At 34.7% G+C, this 16,988-nt stretch overlaps 2 protein-coding genes across 27 annotated transcripts in view; one reads left to right on the forward strand and one right to left on the reverse strand.

The window, feature by feature from the left end:
- Window positions 1-12,311, forward strand: part of LOC136843269 (activator of basal transcription 1-like) — a 52,945-nt gene extending 40,634 nt beyond the window's left edge. For all 3 annotated transcript variants that reach the window (XM_067111420.1, XM_067111421.1, XM_067111422.1), the window contains 2 exons: window positions 2,002-2,173; window positions 11,865-12,311. In XM_067111420.1, coding sequence (XP_066967521.1) covers window positions 2,002-2,173; window positions 11,865-12,297 — 605 coding nt within the window. In that variant the 3' untranslated portion in view covers window positions 12,298-12,311. The remainder of the gene's footprint in view (window positions 1-2,001; window positions 2,174-11,864) is intronic.
- Window positions 12,312-13,701: 1,390 nt separating this feature from the next.
- The window catches only part of mmy (UDP-N-acetylglucosamine pyrophosphorylase mmy), a 148,140-nt gene continuing 144,853 nt past the window's right edge, over window positions 13,702-16,988 (reverse strand). For all 24 annotated transcript variants that reach the window (XM_067111418.1, XM_067111401.1, XM_067111413.1 and 21 more), the window contains one exon: window positions 13,702-16,136. In XM_067111418.1, coding sequence (XP_066967519.1) covers window positions 15,980-16,136 — 157 coding nt within the window. In that variant the 3' untranslated portion in view covers window positions 13,702-15,979. The remainder of the gene's footprint in view (window positions 16,137-16,988) is intronic.

A 16,988-nucleotide genomic window follows, 5' to 3' on the forward strand; every position in this document is an offset into this window, starting at 1 on the left:
TTGGAACTCAAGCACTACCTGGGTACCTTAGTATTTTAATAGTTTTATCACGAAAAGTGCATTTAGTCATGAAATTATATGAAAATACAGTAATTAGTGAATATTTCTCAGTGAAAAATACTGCAAATGGGCGAATTTTCAGCAAGTAATATGTATATATGTTCCATAGAGAAATCCGTGAATAGGTGAATCCACAAATCGTGAGACCGCAAATACGGGGGTTTACTGTACTCATACTTACCAGTGATCTGGTGAGCTGTTACTACTGCATCCAAGCTGTTACTACTCATTTCCGTACTGTCTTTTGTTCACCATCACAATGTAGTTTGCTCCCAAGGTAACAGGAATTTTCATTCTTTACTAAGGCTTGTTTTTTCTTCCTTTACATAATCCACCCTCACCTCCCTCTTTTCCCTTCTTGGTTTTTTAAATACTTTTCAGACATCAGAAAAATTCCTGTCTTGTCATGCCATCTGTTACATTTGAAACAGCATTGAATTCTAGCATGTACACAGCCACTTTATCTGCTGTGGTTTATTTTGGCCTCCTTATCTGTCGCCAAAAGTTTGTTTTCACTTAAATAGTTTTTCAGTCCTCCCCTCTTCTCTGCTCCCTTCTTCCATCTTTTTATAGAATTCTTTATAGCCCCTTCTTTAAGGTGTTAAGGGGGTTATCTGTGTTGCAGCACCCAAGGGCCTTGCTTTCTGTGCTCATTTGTAGCTTACTCCGTTGTGATGGTACAGAATACAGGTCTCAGTGCTCGTCTTTATTGATCACCAAAATTTACTTAAAATTCTTATATCAGCTAGAGAAGGGATAGAGTACAGGTCTCAGTGCTCATCATTAGTGATCACCAAAATTTACTTCAAATTCTTATGATATATCAGCTAGTGAAGGAAAATAATACAGGTCTTAGTACTCATCTTTGATTATCACAAAAAAAGTTACTTCCAAGTTGTCTGATATATCATCATTGCCTTCACTTTAGACCATGTGTTATAATATGGTCACATCACACACATAACAAGTGTTTCTTTGCCCTCCACTTTTGTTATGCCTTTCTAGTTGTTTTTCTTGGTATGCTGACAAATGCTTCCCAAGATGCATAGATATTTGGAATAATCTCCACAGATTTTTATGGTTCTGCAGTTGCCTCATCATATAAACAGTCTCTGTTGTTGATTTATGTGGCAAGAAGCCAATCTTACAATAGTCAGTTTGCAATTTTTATGGCCTTTCTTCTTGCATACCACACTTTTTGCACTGTAATACATCCCATTTTCCTTTGTAGTTTATAATGCGGTTGTAGTACAACTATAGTATTTTCCACTCATTTGATCCTGTCTTTTATAGTGGTTTCATGTATAAAAGTTAGTCTGTCAGAGACTGGACCCCCAGTTGCTTGTATGAAGTTGCTTTTCACTTCAAATGGTCTTAGAGCTTTTCCACTTTTAATCTTCCCAAGGGTTCTCCTTACCTCTGTAAATATCACATTCTTCATTGATCCCTCAGTAATATCAACATCCTACAGTTCATGTTAATTTTCTTTAACCCGAGATTTTCACAATACGTGGTTTCATTGTTTCTTTATTGTGAAGTGCAGTTTCATATTTTCATCATATATATAGTTCCCTTATTATGTCTTTTCCCTTTTTCATGATTATTTTTTCTCCCAAACATTTTCTTTCTGTTTAGATTCTGAGTCCATTACTCCCAGATTATCATCTTTGCTCGTCACATGTTTAGACGCTCTTCCTCTCCTTGTATACCTATTTTCGTTGCCTGGTGATATTTACCAGAGTTTGAATGCTCTTTTTTGTAATGTGTATTTATAAATTTAGGAAGAACTTTTAGGTGCAAGTTGGAAATACAGCTTTAGAACTAGTGACTGTTCATGAAACATGGAAATTTTCATAATGCTTTCTACTTTCTTATGGTTTAGTCCGTTACATTGAGGTTTTTTATTCTTGGTTATACATTTAACTGAAATTCTGTTTTCAGATAAAACTAAATCCAGTTCCAAAAAGTCCCAGCAGTACACTGAAGGTTGGATAGAATTTAAAAGTAAGAGGAAAGCCAAATGGGTGACCATGATGCTTAATAGTAATAAAGTTGGTGGTAAGAAGAAAGATGCTTGTTATGACGAGCTGTGGAATATAAAGTACCTTCCAAGGTAAGTTATGTTATTTTTATTAAAAATAAAACCACTTTCTTAATTGTGTGTTTTTGACAAAAGACAGATCCATTCCATAGGGCAAATAATACCTAGTAATAATATTGTTATGTGCCAACATTAAATTTGTAGTTATAGTTGCAAAAAATAGTTAATTGTATTCTTGTGAACCTTTAGCTCTTGCTTTCCTTGTGCCTAACTGTCCAGTCCAGGTTATTTTGCAAATCCGTATTCAGATTAAAAATATATGCAGTATTTTGTCTGGTTAATGAAACTTATTTATAACCTGACAGATTACAAAAGTCAAATGATGCAAAATTAGTAACAAAATCTGCACACTGGTCTTACAATGAATTGTGACAGCAGGGTAATAGGTAAACTTGTGGCAAATATGTAAATCATTAATATGCACATATATATTCCACTTATTGGTACCGATAATTGGGTATTGGCACCGATTCATACCTAACAGAGGTGCTAATAACCAAAAATCATCACTTTTTGGCGCCAATAAGCCCCGACATTCGCCAAAAAAACGCAGAAATTGCCAATTTTCGGTTATCATCACACCTTCTGAACAGAACCCCGCCGTTAACATATATATATATATATATATATATATATTATATATATATATATATATATATATATATATATATATATATATATATATATATATTTAATGTATATATATTTAATAGCTTGCATAGCTTGTAGTGTGTCTGTGATTTTAATTAGTACCTTATTCGTTTTTATCAAATTGTAATTTGATAACGTCCACTGGAGTCGCTGAATGGGTCCATGTCAAGGGTTCGCATCCCAGTGGTACTTATTCATTTATCACTTATATAAATTCCCCTTCGTGATAATGCTCCATCGGAGATACTCGAGGTAGCGTGAATTTGATATTGCGACATTTGTAGCTTCATGATTATATATGTATATATGTGTATATATATATATATATATACATATATATATATATATATATATATATATATATATATATATATATATATATATATAGAGAGAGAGAGAGAGAGAGAGAGAGAGAGAGAGAGAGAGAGAGAGAGATATATATGTATATATATATATATATATATATATATATATATATATATATATATATATATATATATATATATATATATATACAGGACCTCATTCAAACTGGATGGTATCTAGTGGAGATACTTATTCAAAAAAGTTACAAGCTTTCCAGAACACACAGTCCTCGTTATGAAGTATCTGTTAATATCGCCAAGAGATACCATCCAGTTTGAATGAGGTATTGGTACGCTATGTACTGTATTCCAAGACTGGGAAGCACCCAATAGAGGGTTGTGAATGCCTTAGGGAAGTGAATGTCCCTTAAATAGCAGATGTGTCTGTCTACAGTAACTTCATGGCAGATCTTGTTTGTTCACTGAGGACAATTATTGTGGTGGTGTCAAGTGGTACATCACTGACATTTTTTCCCTAACAAGTACAAGCAGTTTAGAGTACATATGTAATGTAATGTATCTCAAGGCAAAGGACCACTTAGGAAAGAGTTGTGGACCCCTTGGTGGGAGGAAGTGCTCCGAATGGTAAATGAAGTTCTTATCCTGAGGCCAACAATAATTATGCTTTTTCACTCCTGTGGGATTCTTGGAAAAATTTAGTAAGGTTCTTACCACCGAGGAGTGAATGTCACCATATGACCATGGGATAAAGCTTGCAGTCCCATATCCGAAACAGAATTGCAAGAAATGTGTAGAAAGAATGTAATATTGTGCAAGTCTTATGGTTTTGAATATGCAAGGATAAGGTGCACAAGAGAAACCTGTATATGACTTGATTTGTGTAAGGACATAAAGTTGGATGTTTTAGCCATAGTGAGATGAAGGTGAAAGGCATGAAAGGGACAAGTGATCGTGCATAAAGTAACTGAATGGTGTATAGGCCTGGAACAGATAGTTTGTAGTCTCAGGAATATCTTGGGGTAAGGTTGAAAGAGTGCAGGTGTTAGTTTGAGGATAATGTCTAGAAATGAAAAAGAATGAGGGTAAATAAGAATATTTTTGGAGAGGCTTATTCTGTGCTGTTTTGCTTTGCAGAATATAAAAAAGTTGGATGATGCAGGGTAGTTGTCAAAGAGAAAGATGGCATTTTTTATTATAGATAGAACCTTGAATAAATGAGTGAATGGTCTCGTGGAAATGTGTTTGGAAATGTATACAGTATATTCTCTCTAAAGACGATTATTAATAGGTAAACTTGGCAAATAGGCAATGTTAGAACGGTAGAGGGAAGAACAAGTTGATGGATTCAATGGTGAAGAGAGGAGTGGCTAGAAGTACATCCGGTTATTATTTCTTTCTTTTAAATCTTCACCAGAAAACCCTTGTGGATAGATTCAACAGATTATTAACAAGAGGGTTCCAAAGGAAAATCAACCTGCAGAGAGAGACAATTTATAGGAAAAGGTGGTAAATAAATAAATATGAGTAATATAAAATAAGAACAGAATAGAGTATAGAATTTAGTCCAAAGACCAAGTACTGGGACCTAAGAGGTCATTCAGCACTGAAATGGAAATTGACAGTAAAAATGTTTGAAAGGTGTAACAGAGGGAAAACCTTGCAGTTGCACTATTAATTAGTTGTTAGGAAAAGATGGATGAAGAGAATGTGAATAGAGGTACAGTAAAAGGAATGAAACGTGTTGCAGCTAGGAGCCGAAGGGACGCTGCAACGAACATTAAGTAATGCCTACAGTGCACCACATGAGGTCCACTGATGGAACTACCCCCTTATAGGGAGTATACAGACCGATACATCAGAATTCCGGAAACATCAGTAGAAAGCAGGAATGAATTTGCTCCTTGTTTAAGCATTTAGAGGTCAGAGATACACTTGATTTGGATAGAAATGGTTGTGAATATTATTACAGGAAGTTGGTTTGATAAGAAGAGTATATAAGGAAGAAAAGGGTGGAGGGTTATAGACAAGCAAGCGAAAGTAATTGCTGAGGAGTATGTAAAAATCCTTGGTGTGAACATAGCGTCAACTGGGAGTGTTTGTTGGTATAAGGTCATGATAAAGATGACAAATATAAACTGCAAATGACATTGTGAAGAAATGAGATGTTTAGTGAAGAAGAAAAAGAGAGATTGAGGTGCACTTGCATTATAGAAGAGGAAAACATGTACTGTACATGTAATGCAGTTTCATTGTGAACAAAATTAAAGGTCACAGAGGAAACTTAGAATTGTAGGGGCATAAAGTACCTAGTTTATCAGGGAGGGTAAATATGGTAGGATTTTGATTGAGAAAGTAAGGCAGATGACAGATGGCTTGATAGGGGAAGAACAGTTTAGGTTTAGACAAGGGAGAAGGGATGCAAATCTTGTTCTTTATAAAATTTATGTGAAGTTCGAAAGTAAAAGAAAAATGTGTAAGTGCCTAGAAAAAACTTATGACAGAATCAATAGAAAGTCAGTGTAGAAGTTATTAGAGGATTTATGGTACATGTATATAGGATAAGTTGTGGAGAGCAATTAAAAGTTAACTGAGCAGGTATTAAAAATGGAAACAGGAGAATAGCTAGTTTGATGTAAATGTAAGATGGAGACAAGGGTGTTTTATGTCTCCCCGACTGTTTGATATCAGTATGGATGAAATTAGACAAGTGAGAGACATTAGACATACGGTAGGTGCAAAGTTGTGGTTTAAGAAAATGAGTCATAAATGGAGTTTTAAATGCTTGATGCTTGAGGCACTACTTTAATGATTGGGAAGAAGTGAAGAGACAATGTACTGAAAGATTTTGAAAGTGTTTTGTAAGTGGAAACAAGTAAAAAAATGCGCCGAAGTTTCTTTGGCACAATTGAGTTTTCTGCACAGCCGCTACAGAATGTAATCAACGTCACCGGAAATAGATCTATCTTTCGGTGGTCTTGGTATAATGCTGTATGAGCCACGGCCCATGAAATTTAACCATGGCCCAGTGGTGGCCTATTCTATATTGTTGCCAGAAGCACAATTCTGGCTAGCTTTAACCTTAAATAAAGTAAAAACTACTGAGGCTAGAGGGCTACAATTCAGTGTTTGATGATTGGAGGGTGGATGATTAACATACCAATTTGCAGCCCTCTAGCCGCGGTAGCTCTTAAGATCTGAGGGCGGACTGACAGACAAAGCCGGCACCATAGTTTTTTACAGAAAACTAAAAGTTGAGATTGGATTTGTGTAAGAGTAAGTTAGTAAGGGTAAAAGGGAACCAGGAAGTTGGGATAATGAACTTGCATGTGGATAGCTTCAGTTTAATTGATTTGTACAGTTTAATTGATTTGTATAGGTGACTGGGAGTAAATGTGCAAAAGATTGGGAAGCAACTTTTGTCTGTGGAAGCCAATTTAGACATATAAAGGGATTGCTGAAATAGGACACGTTTAAAGGGATTGCTGAGACAGCTCCCCTCTATGGGAACGAAGTGTGGATGTGGAATAAAAGAATAAAGGTCAAAGCTTGTAAGATTATTTGACACCGTATACTGTATGTGTCGTAAGAATGTTGAGTGGTTTGTTGTAAGGAAAGAATGGAGGACAGTTGATTGGTGAAAAAGGTGCATAATTTAGAAGTGTAAGGAGGGAGGGGAGGAGGACCTAGATAATGTGAATAAGATACTGAAAAGATAGGTCATTAAAATCCAGGAAGAGGAATACTACGTATTTAATAGTTCAGCAACACAGTTTGTATGCACAAGGGTTGACCCATGGGAAAAAGTTTTCTTTACAGAGGGTTCATCCATGATTCAGTAGTTAAGAGTGAATTTTATTCTATATACCCCCATATAGGGGGTATATAGACTGGTACATCAGAATTCTGGAAACATCAGTAGAAAGCAGGAATGAATTTGCTCCTTGCTTAAGCATTTGGAGGTCAGAGATACACTTGATTTGGATAGGAATGGTTGTGAATGTTATTACAAGAAGTTGGTGTGATAAGAAGAGTATGTAAGGAAGAAAAGGGTGGAGGGTTATAGACAAGCAGGCGAAAGTAATTGCTGAGGAGTATGTAAAAATCCTTGGTGTGAACATAGCATCAACTGGGAGTGTTTGTTGGTATAAGGTCATGATAAAGATGACAAATATAAACTTTGCAAATGACATTGTGAAGAAATGAGATGTTTAGTGAAGAAGAAAATGAGAGATTGAGGTGCACGTGCATTATAGAAGAGGAAAACATGTACTGTACATGTAATGCAGTTTCATTGTGAACAAAATTAAAGGTGACAGAGGAAACTGTTAGAATTGTAGGGGCATAAAATACCTAGTTTATCAAGGAGGGTAGTATGGTAGGATGTTGATTGAGAAAGTAAGGCAGATGACAGATGGCTTGATAGGGGAAGAACAGTTTAGGTTTAGACAAGGGAGAAGGGATGCAAATCTTGTTCTTTATAAAATTTATGTGAAGTTCGAAAGTAAAAGAAAAATGTGTAAGTGCCTAGAAAAAACTTATGACAGAATCAACAGAAAGTCAGTGTAGAAGTTATTAGAGGATATATGGTACTTGTATATAGGATAAGTTGTGGAGAGCAATTAAAAGTTAACTGAGCAGGTATTAAAAATGGAAACAGGAGAATAACTAGTTAGATGTAAATGTAAGATGGAGACAAGGGTGTTTTATGTCTCCCCGACTGTTTGATATCAGTATGGATGAAATTAGACAAGTGAGAGAAAGGACATTAGACATACAGTAGGTGCAAAGTTGTGGTTTAAGAAAATGAGTCATAAATGGAGTTCTGAATGCTTGATGCTTGAGGCACTACTTTAATGATTGGGAAGAAGTGAAGAGACAATGTACTGAAAGATTTTGAAAGTGTTTTGTAAGTGGAAACAAGTAAAAAAATGCGCCGAAGTTTCTTTGGCACAATTGAGTTTTCTGCACAGCCGCTACAGAATGTAATCAACGCCACCGGAAAAAGATCTATCTTTCGGTGGTCTTGGTATAATGCTGTATAAGCCACGGCCCATGAAATTTAACCATGGCCCAGTGGTGGCCTATTCTATATTGTTGCCAGAAGCACAGTTCTGGCTAGCTTTAACCTTAAATAAAGTAAAAACTACTGAGGCTAGAGGGCTACAATTCAGTGTTTGATGATTGGAGGGTGGATGAGTAACATACCAATTTTTAGCCCTCTAGCCTCAGTAGCTCTTAAGATCTAAGGGCAGACTGACAGACAAAGCTGGCACCATAGTTTTCTTATACAGAAAACTAAAAGTTGAGATTGGATTTGTGTAAGAGTAAGTTAGTAAGGGTAAAAGGGAACCAGGAAGTTGGGATAATGAACTTGCATGTGGATAGCTTCGGTTTAATTGATTTGTATAGGTGACTGGGAGTAAATGTGCAAAAAATTGGGAAGCAACTTTTGTCTGTGGAAGCCAATTTAGACATATAAAGGGATTGCTGAGACAGCTCCCCTCTATGGAAATGAAGTGTGGATGTGGAATAAAAGAATAAAGGTCAAAGCTTGTAAGGTTATTTGACACCGTATACTGTATGTGTCGTGGTGCTAGGAATATTGCCACTGGGAAAATTGCCACCAGGAAAATTGCCACCGGGAATATTGCCACTGGGAAAATTGCCCACCTAGGAATATTGCTACCCGGAATATTGCCACTATGAAAATAATTTCTTCTTACTTATGAAAAATTAGATGATATGATCTATACAGACAGATGCTACAACCTTATTTACTTATGTCCCAAACTTTTATTATCTATTTGTCACTCAAGATTTCCCTTTTTATTACAGTTTTGAAAACTGTTTACCTCTTTTTTTTGTATAGGTTAAATGAGTTGACAACGTTCGAATATTCAACTAACAATTTAGTATTTCTGCTAACTTCAGCCCATAATGGTGTCCATCATTAAGAGTGAACGTGGAAATAATATGCTTGTTGATGAGCAACAGTTTATGTATCATAAACATGGGACAAACAAGGACAATACAGTCATATACTGGGTGTGTAGCCAACGGAAAAAGAGACACTGCAAGGCTAGACTGCATACAAAAACGTCGGCCGAAGACTTTGAGGTTTTGAATCATGTAAAAAAACACACGCTCATCAACGAAAGATCAAGTAGATGCTAAAGTTGCACATGAAACTTTAAAAGAAAAAGTGAAAACGTCTCACCAATCAAGTCGTGTCCTGGTATCTCAAGCTACAGCATCTCTCGATGAAGCTGTTGTATCTCAAATGCCTAATACAAGTAACATAAGCAGAAATATCAAGAAGTGGAGACAAAACCTTTCAAATTTTCCTTCCTTACCAAGTGGAAGGACAGGGTATGCAATACCACTAGAATTTACAATCATAGATGGCGGGAAAACTTTCCTTCAATATGATTCAGGTATTGACGATCAGGATCGCATATTGATATTTGCATCTGATGCTGGGCTACAAGATTTGAAATACTTTAACAACTGGGCAATTGACGGTACATTTAAAGTTGCTCCAGAATTTTATTATCAATTGTTAACCATTCATGTGCAGCAAGGTAAATTGAGCATCCCGCGTGTCTTTACTGTTTTACCTAACAAGACAGAACTAACATATAGAAGACTCTATGAAAAAGTGAGTGAGCTTTTAAGTAGTGAAGAGCCCGAAAATACAACAGTTGATTTTGAAAGGGCCTGTTTCAATGGAATAATGGCTGTTTTCCCTAATGTTTCCCTTAATGGGTGTTTCTTCCATTTATCACAATCACTGTATAGAAAAATAGTTGCACTGGGTTTTAAACAAGAATACCACAACAACAACGAATTTTCTTTAAAAATGCGACATTTTTCAGCCCTAGCTTTTGTGCCAAGCCAAGATGTTATTTGGGTTTTCGAAGAACTATCGGACGATGATGCAATACCACAGGAATTTCTTGCCTATTTTGAATCAACATACATAGGAATTGAGAGAGGGACACAGAATAACAGACGAAGAGCTACACCTACGTTTCCAATCTGTTTCTGGAATGTCTATAGCCGTGTTATAAATTCTTTACCACGAACAAATAACAACACGGAGGCATTTCATAATGCGCTTAACAAATCAGTTAGTAATGCCCACCCCAGTATCTGGAGACTAATTGACGCACTCAAAGATGAGGAATGCTTAGCAAAAGCTAAGAGAATTCATTTTGAGCGCGGGGATTCACTTCCAGACAAGAAAAAGAATAAAGATTTAAATGCCAGAATAAAGAACATCATCTTAAACTACAGCACTTATGATGATAAAATAAGATATCTATGTTCCGTTGTTTATAACATGCATGTTTTTTAATAAACCAATTTTGTTCTCTCTTATGTATTCTTTATGATCTAAATTTTCAAAATACTTGTTGTTATAAAATCGCGTTCTTATTTTTTTTTCTTTTTCCTCTATATTTTCTCAAGTCACTTTTATTAATGAAATATCTCTAGCAATATTAATAGGTAAACAGTTTTTAAAACTAAAATTAAAAGAAAAAAATTTTAGTTTATAAACTTTTTGTAACAGTCTCTTTTATAAGTAAATAAAAAATCATAGTGGCAATATTCCGGGTAGCAATATTCCTAGGTGGGCAATTTTGCCAGTGGCAATATTCCCGGTGGCAATTTACCCAGTGGCAATTTTCCCAGTGGCAATTTTCCCAGTGGCAATTGTCTGACATGATGTGTCGTAAGAATGTAGAGTGGTTTGTTGTAAGGAAAGAATGGAGGACAGTTGATTGGTGAAAAAGGTGCATAATTTAGAAGTGTAAGGAGGGAGGGGAGGAGGACTTAGATAATGTGAATAAGATACTGCAAAGCTAGGTCATTAATATCCAGGAAGAGGAATATTACATATTTAATAGAGTTCAACAACACAGTTTGTATGCACAAGGGTTAACCCATGGGAAAAAGTTTTCTTTACAGAGGGTTCATCCATGACTCAGTAGTGAAGTAGTTAAGAATGAATTTTGGTAGTGACCAGTGTTGATTTTTCTTAGAAGGCACCCTCTTTTAGGGGTACGGCTTAATGTAGGAGAAATATTTACATATACTGTACAGTATATATACAAAAATGTGTACACATGCACAATGTACACTAAAATTTTTAGGGAGCTCGTATTACCCATGGTTAATCCTTACCAAATACTGCAAACAACTTTGTTTTTTCACATTCAATTAAGGACAATTCTGAATTGTCTGTTTTCCAAGTTCTTGATTGTATTTCAGATTATTTATATTTTGAATGTTTGCTTTTCCTTAGAATGATACATTTTTATATCTTTTCATTGCATATATTTTTTAGAGAAATCAAGAATGAGAGTTTGTTTCTTAAAACTATTGTGGTTGTCATGAAATCAGCCAGCTTCTAGGAGGAACTCAGCAACCTAGTTTTCAAAAAGCTGTATGACTTGTAAGTCCTAATGTAAGAACTCGGTAAAGAACAGGTTGTGAATTAGGTTAATCTGAACAGTAATTGGTAAGGGAGGCCTCAAGCCAGTCAGGTAGCCTTTTGTAGTATATTTTCCAGTAATTAGTAATTCCATCTCATGAGTTTGTTGATCTAAGGCCAACATTACCTTTGAGTAGAGTACCATTTTATATTAAAGAAGCAGTATTGTTAGGTATAATGTAATGTACTCTCATCTAGCTATTACTCACCTTCTTTCATTTGTTTAAAGGTTTAAATGGGCATTCCTCCATCAGAGATTGGAATATGAACGCGAGTCCTACCGACAGCGTATGAATGCTGCAATTTCACAAGTTCGTCAGGAAACAGATCACTTTGTTAAAGTGTCTGAGACTAGTGAGAAAAAGAGGAAAAAGGAGAAAAAAGAACAGTTAAAAGATAAAACTTCAGAAAATGCTGGTGAAAGTGTTGATGCTGCTGTCCCTACTAACAAAGTGGATATAAAATCAGGTTTTGTGTTTAAACAGCGAAATACAGACAGTGAAATTATAAAGAAAAAGGATAAGAAACAAAAAGATGCTATTTTTAAGAAAAGAATAGCTGAAAGGAAGAAGCTTAAGGAAAAACGGAAACTGAAGAAATTAAAGAACAAGAAACCAGATGAAGATTTTTTAGGATCTGTATTTGTTGGTTCTTCACAGTAAAAGCTTGGAATTTAGCACATTATTTTCTTTAAAGTTAATTTCCCAAGATGTAATTTTTATGAGCACAGTTAAATTAAAGTATAGGTATAAGTTTGGGTATATACATAGAGCTTAGCCAGGCCACTAAGTCATAGGTTTATATTTGATGGTAGAGTTACTCTAAGGATTTGCAAATGATAGGTGGAAATTGGTGAATGGTAGAGCTAACCCCAAAATTTTTTGGCCAGCTTAAGAATTGGATAAATTTCCAATTGATTTCTATGTTGAGGTTTAATTTTTTCATTAGATGGAATTAGATTTACGTACATACTGTAGGCACCTTGGTAGCGAATCATTTCCCCATTTCAGTAATATAGAATTTTGTTTACTTCTCAATGCTGAAACCCTTTCACAACATTCCCAGAAGAGAATTGAAACATATAAAGGCAGTATCATAAATATAATTTTTCTTTTTCATGGATGTCTTTAGTCATATTTTAAGTCCTGCGTGAGACCCCTTCATCATCTGGACTCTGAAATATTGATTTTCATCCACTTTTCAACATTGGAAATAGTAGAATCATGTACCATACATATGGGTTATTGAAATTGATCTGGGAAATTCCCCTATCTGCCCTAAGAATAAGTAATTCGTAAATCTATCCTTTCAGAACTGCTTCAGATTGTACCTAGATATACAGTGAACCCCCCTGTATTAGCAGGGGATGCGTCCCACACCCCCCCGCAAATAGCTAAAATCCGCGAATACTTAAAACCCCTCTAAAAACACTTAAAACTGCCCATTTTGATAGTTTAAACACAGAAAAACCCTGTAAAAATGGATATTTTAATAGTTTTATCACAAAAAGTGCATTTCTTCATGAAAATTATATGAAAACACTGTAACTAGTGAATATTTCTCAGTGAAAAATACCGCAAATAGGCGAATTTTCCACGAATAATGGCTAGATATGTTCCACAGAGAAACCCGCAAATGTGTGAGTCCGCGAATCGTGAGAACGCGAATACGGGGGGTTTACCGTACTCACTGTTGCCAGCATGTTATTGGTCATAAGACTGGACCAATTTAAGGTAAGCTTGACTATTGGACCTTGTCCCCAAACATTTGGCACAGTACTAGTATTCATTGGGGAAGGAGGTAAGCCAGTCAGTTTTCCCTTATACTCAAGAGACCAATGAGTGTGGGAAAGTCACTGTTTCTTAATTTCCTACTTCAGTTTATTGCAGATTTTCTTAAGTCAATGGTAGGGTTAATTCCAACTTAAAATGTGGGTGATTGTGTCAGTGGCAAATGTTGTGAGACAGTTCTGTCAAGTATGGATTTCTTATAATGAGTCATGCAAGACTTATCCAAATACAGCTGGCAAAGTCAGATGAAAATAATAAGGGTAGAGGATAAACAAATTATGTAATCTGTTTTACTCATTACATAAAATCATTTGTTTGCCTATAAGGCAAAAATACAGTGTTCCAACAACAGAACTATTTCCACAAGCTTGACCTCGGTACACACCTGTTCTGCCGTATCACTGCCCTCATTACTTCAGTAGCCACCAGTACAACCACCAAAATATTACAATATTATTTTCTCCACATTTAAAATGGTGGTGTAAAGCACCAACAACATTCTTTATTTAAATAAAATTAAAACTAATGTAATACAACATACAAAAATAAAACTGTAATTCTGCACTTTAGTAGGATTTGTTGTTGAAAAAGTTTAGCATTTAAAAACAAACTAGAATCTGCAAAGTACAGTTCATGATTATTTCATAAAGTGAGTCACTGACAACAATTATGCTACAAAACTAAATATCTCACTGAAGTAATAATTCTTTGATTTAAAATTCCAGTGTTTATGCATATTTTTGCATAGTACCTAAAACCTTCTTTCAGGAAAATTTTTCAGCTGTAAATAAAATAATATTGTGAAGTAGGTGGCTATTTTAAAAATTGGAAGGCAATGCACAAAAGGGAACAAAGTCTTTCTATGTGAATATTTTATGTAAATTCCATGGGTAAAGAGATGAAGCAAGAGTGGCTAGGACTAACTATTCTGTACAATTTCATTAAGAAGGTAACCATCTAGCGTGTTCCCAGTATTTAAACATTTTGTAATTAAATACATCAATTAAAGTGGGGGGAGGCAATTTAAACAAGTATGATACACAATTTTCACACACAGGAACATTCAATTCCTTTTTTTACATACAATATTCTGTTTAAATATTGCACTGTACAAATATACATCACTACTATGACTAAATGTTCAAGAATGTGTCAGATTTCAACAGATGAATATAACAGTACAAACGTGTAGAAAAATTCTTAATTCTTAATTGTAAGAAAAACCCAGGGTAGCAAATAAAAAATATTGAAAAAGGAAAACACTGAAATGCCTTGGAAAAAGAAGGATCAAAACATTAAACAAAGAAAAATCCATAAGTTACATTGATTGGGTCCCTATATAAATCTTAAAACAGGAACTACTATTCAACAGTTCCATTGTGCTGCTTCTATACTACTACTGAGATTTTTTCAAAGTCACAATATAATTCATAACAGTAAAACCACTGCTATTATTCTATAATATTTTACTGTGCTGCTATTAGACTGCACAGGTGTTGATCTCTGAAATTATTAGTTTCCTGTGCATAACACTGATGATTTGTACTTTTCAATACTGAACAATATCTACTACCATTACATGAAAATCATTACTAGTAGCAACTTCTAACATGAACATGATACTTTGGTCTCTGTTAAAACAAGAAACACTGGAATGTAGTGGCTTTTAACTAGACTTCAGTATTCAGAAGAAAAATTTTTGTGGGTGATTTCCTTCAATAAAAAGAAAAATGAAACTAGTGACTCACTAAAGACATAGCATTATGGTGAAAAGTCTCTTTGTGGATAAGTATCCTCTAAGTTTTATTCTGTGGTTTTTCAGTAACAATTGGAATATGTGTTGGCAAAGGAAAAAAATATAACTATTTTACATGCAACTAAGATTTGTTAATGCAAAAATGTAATGAAATGGAGATGATTTCAGTATCTTTTTTTTCCTTCTTATTTTTTTCTAAGATCATGAATAACATGCTATCGCTTATGTAAGGCACGATAATGAACAATTATCACAACCAGTGATGGGTTTTTCATTATAAGTCTCATGTTTGACTTTAAAACTCTTCCACAGGGAGAATTCTGTCTTGAGATTACCTAGGATTAAAAAAAAATCTAAAAATACTCCCTTTGACAATATGAACTTTAGAGTTCATTGTTTCAAGCTTACCAAAGCACTGTACAGACTCAGTACACATGCAAGTTTTTCATGAACTATTTAGATTACCACTCAATACTTTTAACATTTTGACCAATTGTGGATATTCACTGAGTCATTATATAAACAGCAGAATGTTATACAGAAGTTTATAAATATTGACAAATGAACTTATGTTTAATTTATATGTCATTTTCACAGTTTTTATCATTGTTATACCAATGGCAATATATGTTATTGCCTTGTTACTGAAAATGGGCATTCTCAAAGACATTTACCTAAATAAGTCTGTAAATTTTATCACTCCTATAGAAGAGAAAAAACCTCCACAGAAATAGGGTTGATGTGTAATAAAAACGATTAGAAGTATCTAGGAATAGAGAGCTTTCAGAATACGCGAGGTTACGCTTCAGTTTTCTTGGGCAACCTATCTGTGAGTTGTAGCGGACATGTGAATTTCTTATTGGCTACAAGTTCATCCAGACCTTCACCAGCATACGACACCAATGGAGATATTTCCACAACAACAGGGCACTCATCCCATCTCATCTCTTTCTGACTGCAAGGAAAATAATCTTTTAGAATGTTGTGCATTATAATAAACGTTTATTTTTCTCAAAACCTAGAGAGCAAAAAAGAAAAATAAATATTTCAATACAGACATTACTGAAGTTTATTTTAAATACAAGGGTATATTTCACAATCTCAAGTTAATAGTGTTAAAATACTTTCATGACTAGAATACATAATACAAAACCATTATCATGACTAGAAGACATAATACAAAACCATTATTACCACAATTACTTGAAGCATGCACATAAACCACCACATATAAAAGCATTTGGTACTGTATAATTACATCTTTATGGCAAGAGAGAGCTTTAAAGCATTTTGTTTCACTGATAGGTAATTAGCTACATAGCTCAGTGAAAGCAACAAACAATTGGCAGGGAGGTTAGAGTGCTTCCTGTAAACAGTGGTCTTAAGTCAAATCTGGAAAACTTTTGTCATTAAACATAAGTTATTTTGCTAATGCCACGTACAATACCTATTGAAAAGAAAGGCAATAACTAATGAACTCTTCAAGCTAGTGGATTTTAACTACTGTACCTTATATATGACAAGATTAAGTTTGTTTGGTATACTAATACTTGAATTAGATTATGATCACCATTTTCTTTATGTCAGTTTGTTTTTCAATTGAAGAAAAGTTTTTGAATTGAGGAAAAGCTTTTTGTACAATGAAATTTGTTCATAGTTGCTCACAGATTTTAGGAGTGGCCAAAATACAGACAATAAGGTCACCTCATACAAGAGATCTAATGAAATTGTTTTGATGAATTAGCCAGGATTCAATATAGTCAAGAAAGGAGCTTCAAAATTTTGAGAGCAGTAATCCTGATAAGAA

Source organism: Macrobrachium rosenbergii, chromosome 11 (assembly GCF_040412425.1).
Source record: "Macrobrachium rosenbergii isolate ZJJX-2024 chromosome 11, ASM4041242v1, whole genome shotgun sequence".
Lineage (NCBI taxonomy): Eukaryota > Metazoa > Arthropoda > Malacostraca > Decapoda > Palaemonidae > Macrobrachium > Macrobrachium rosenbergii.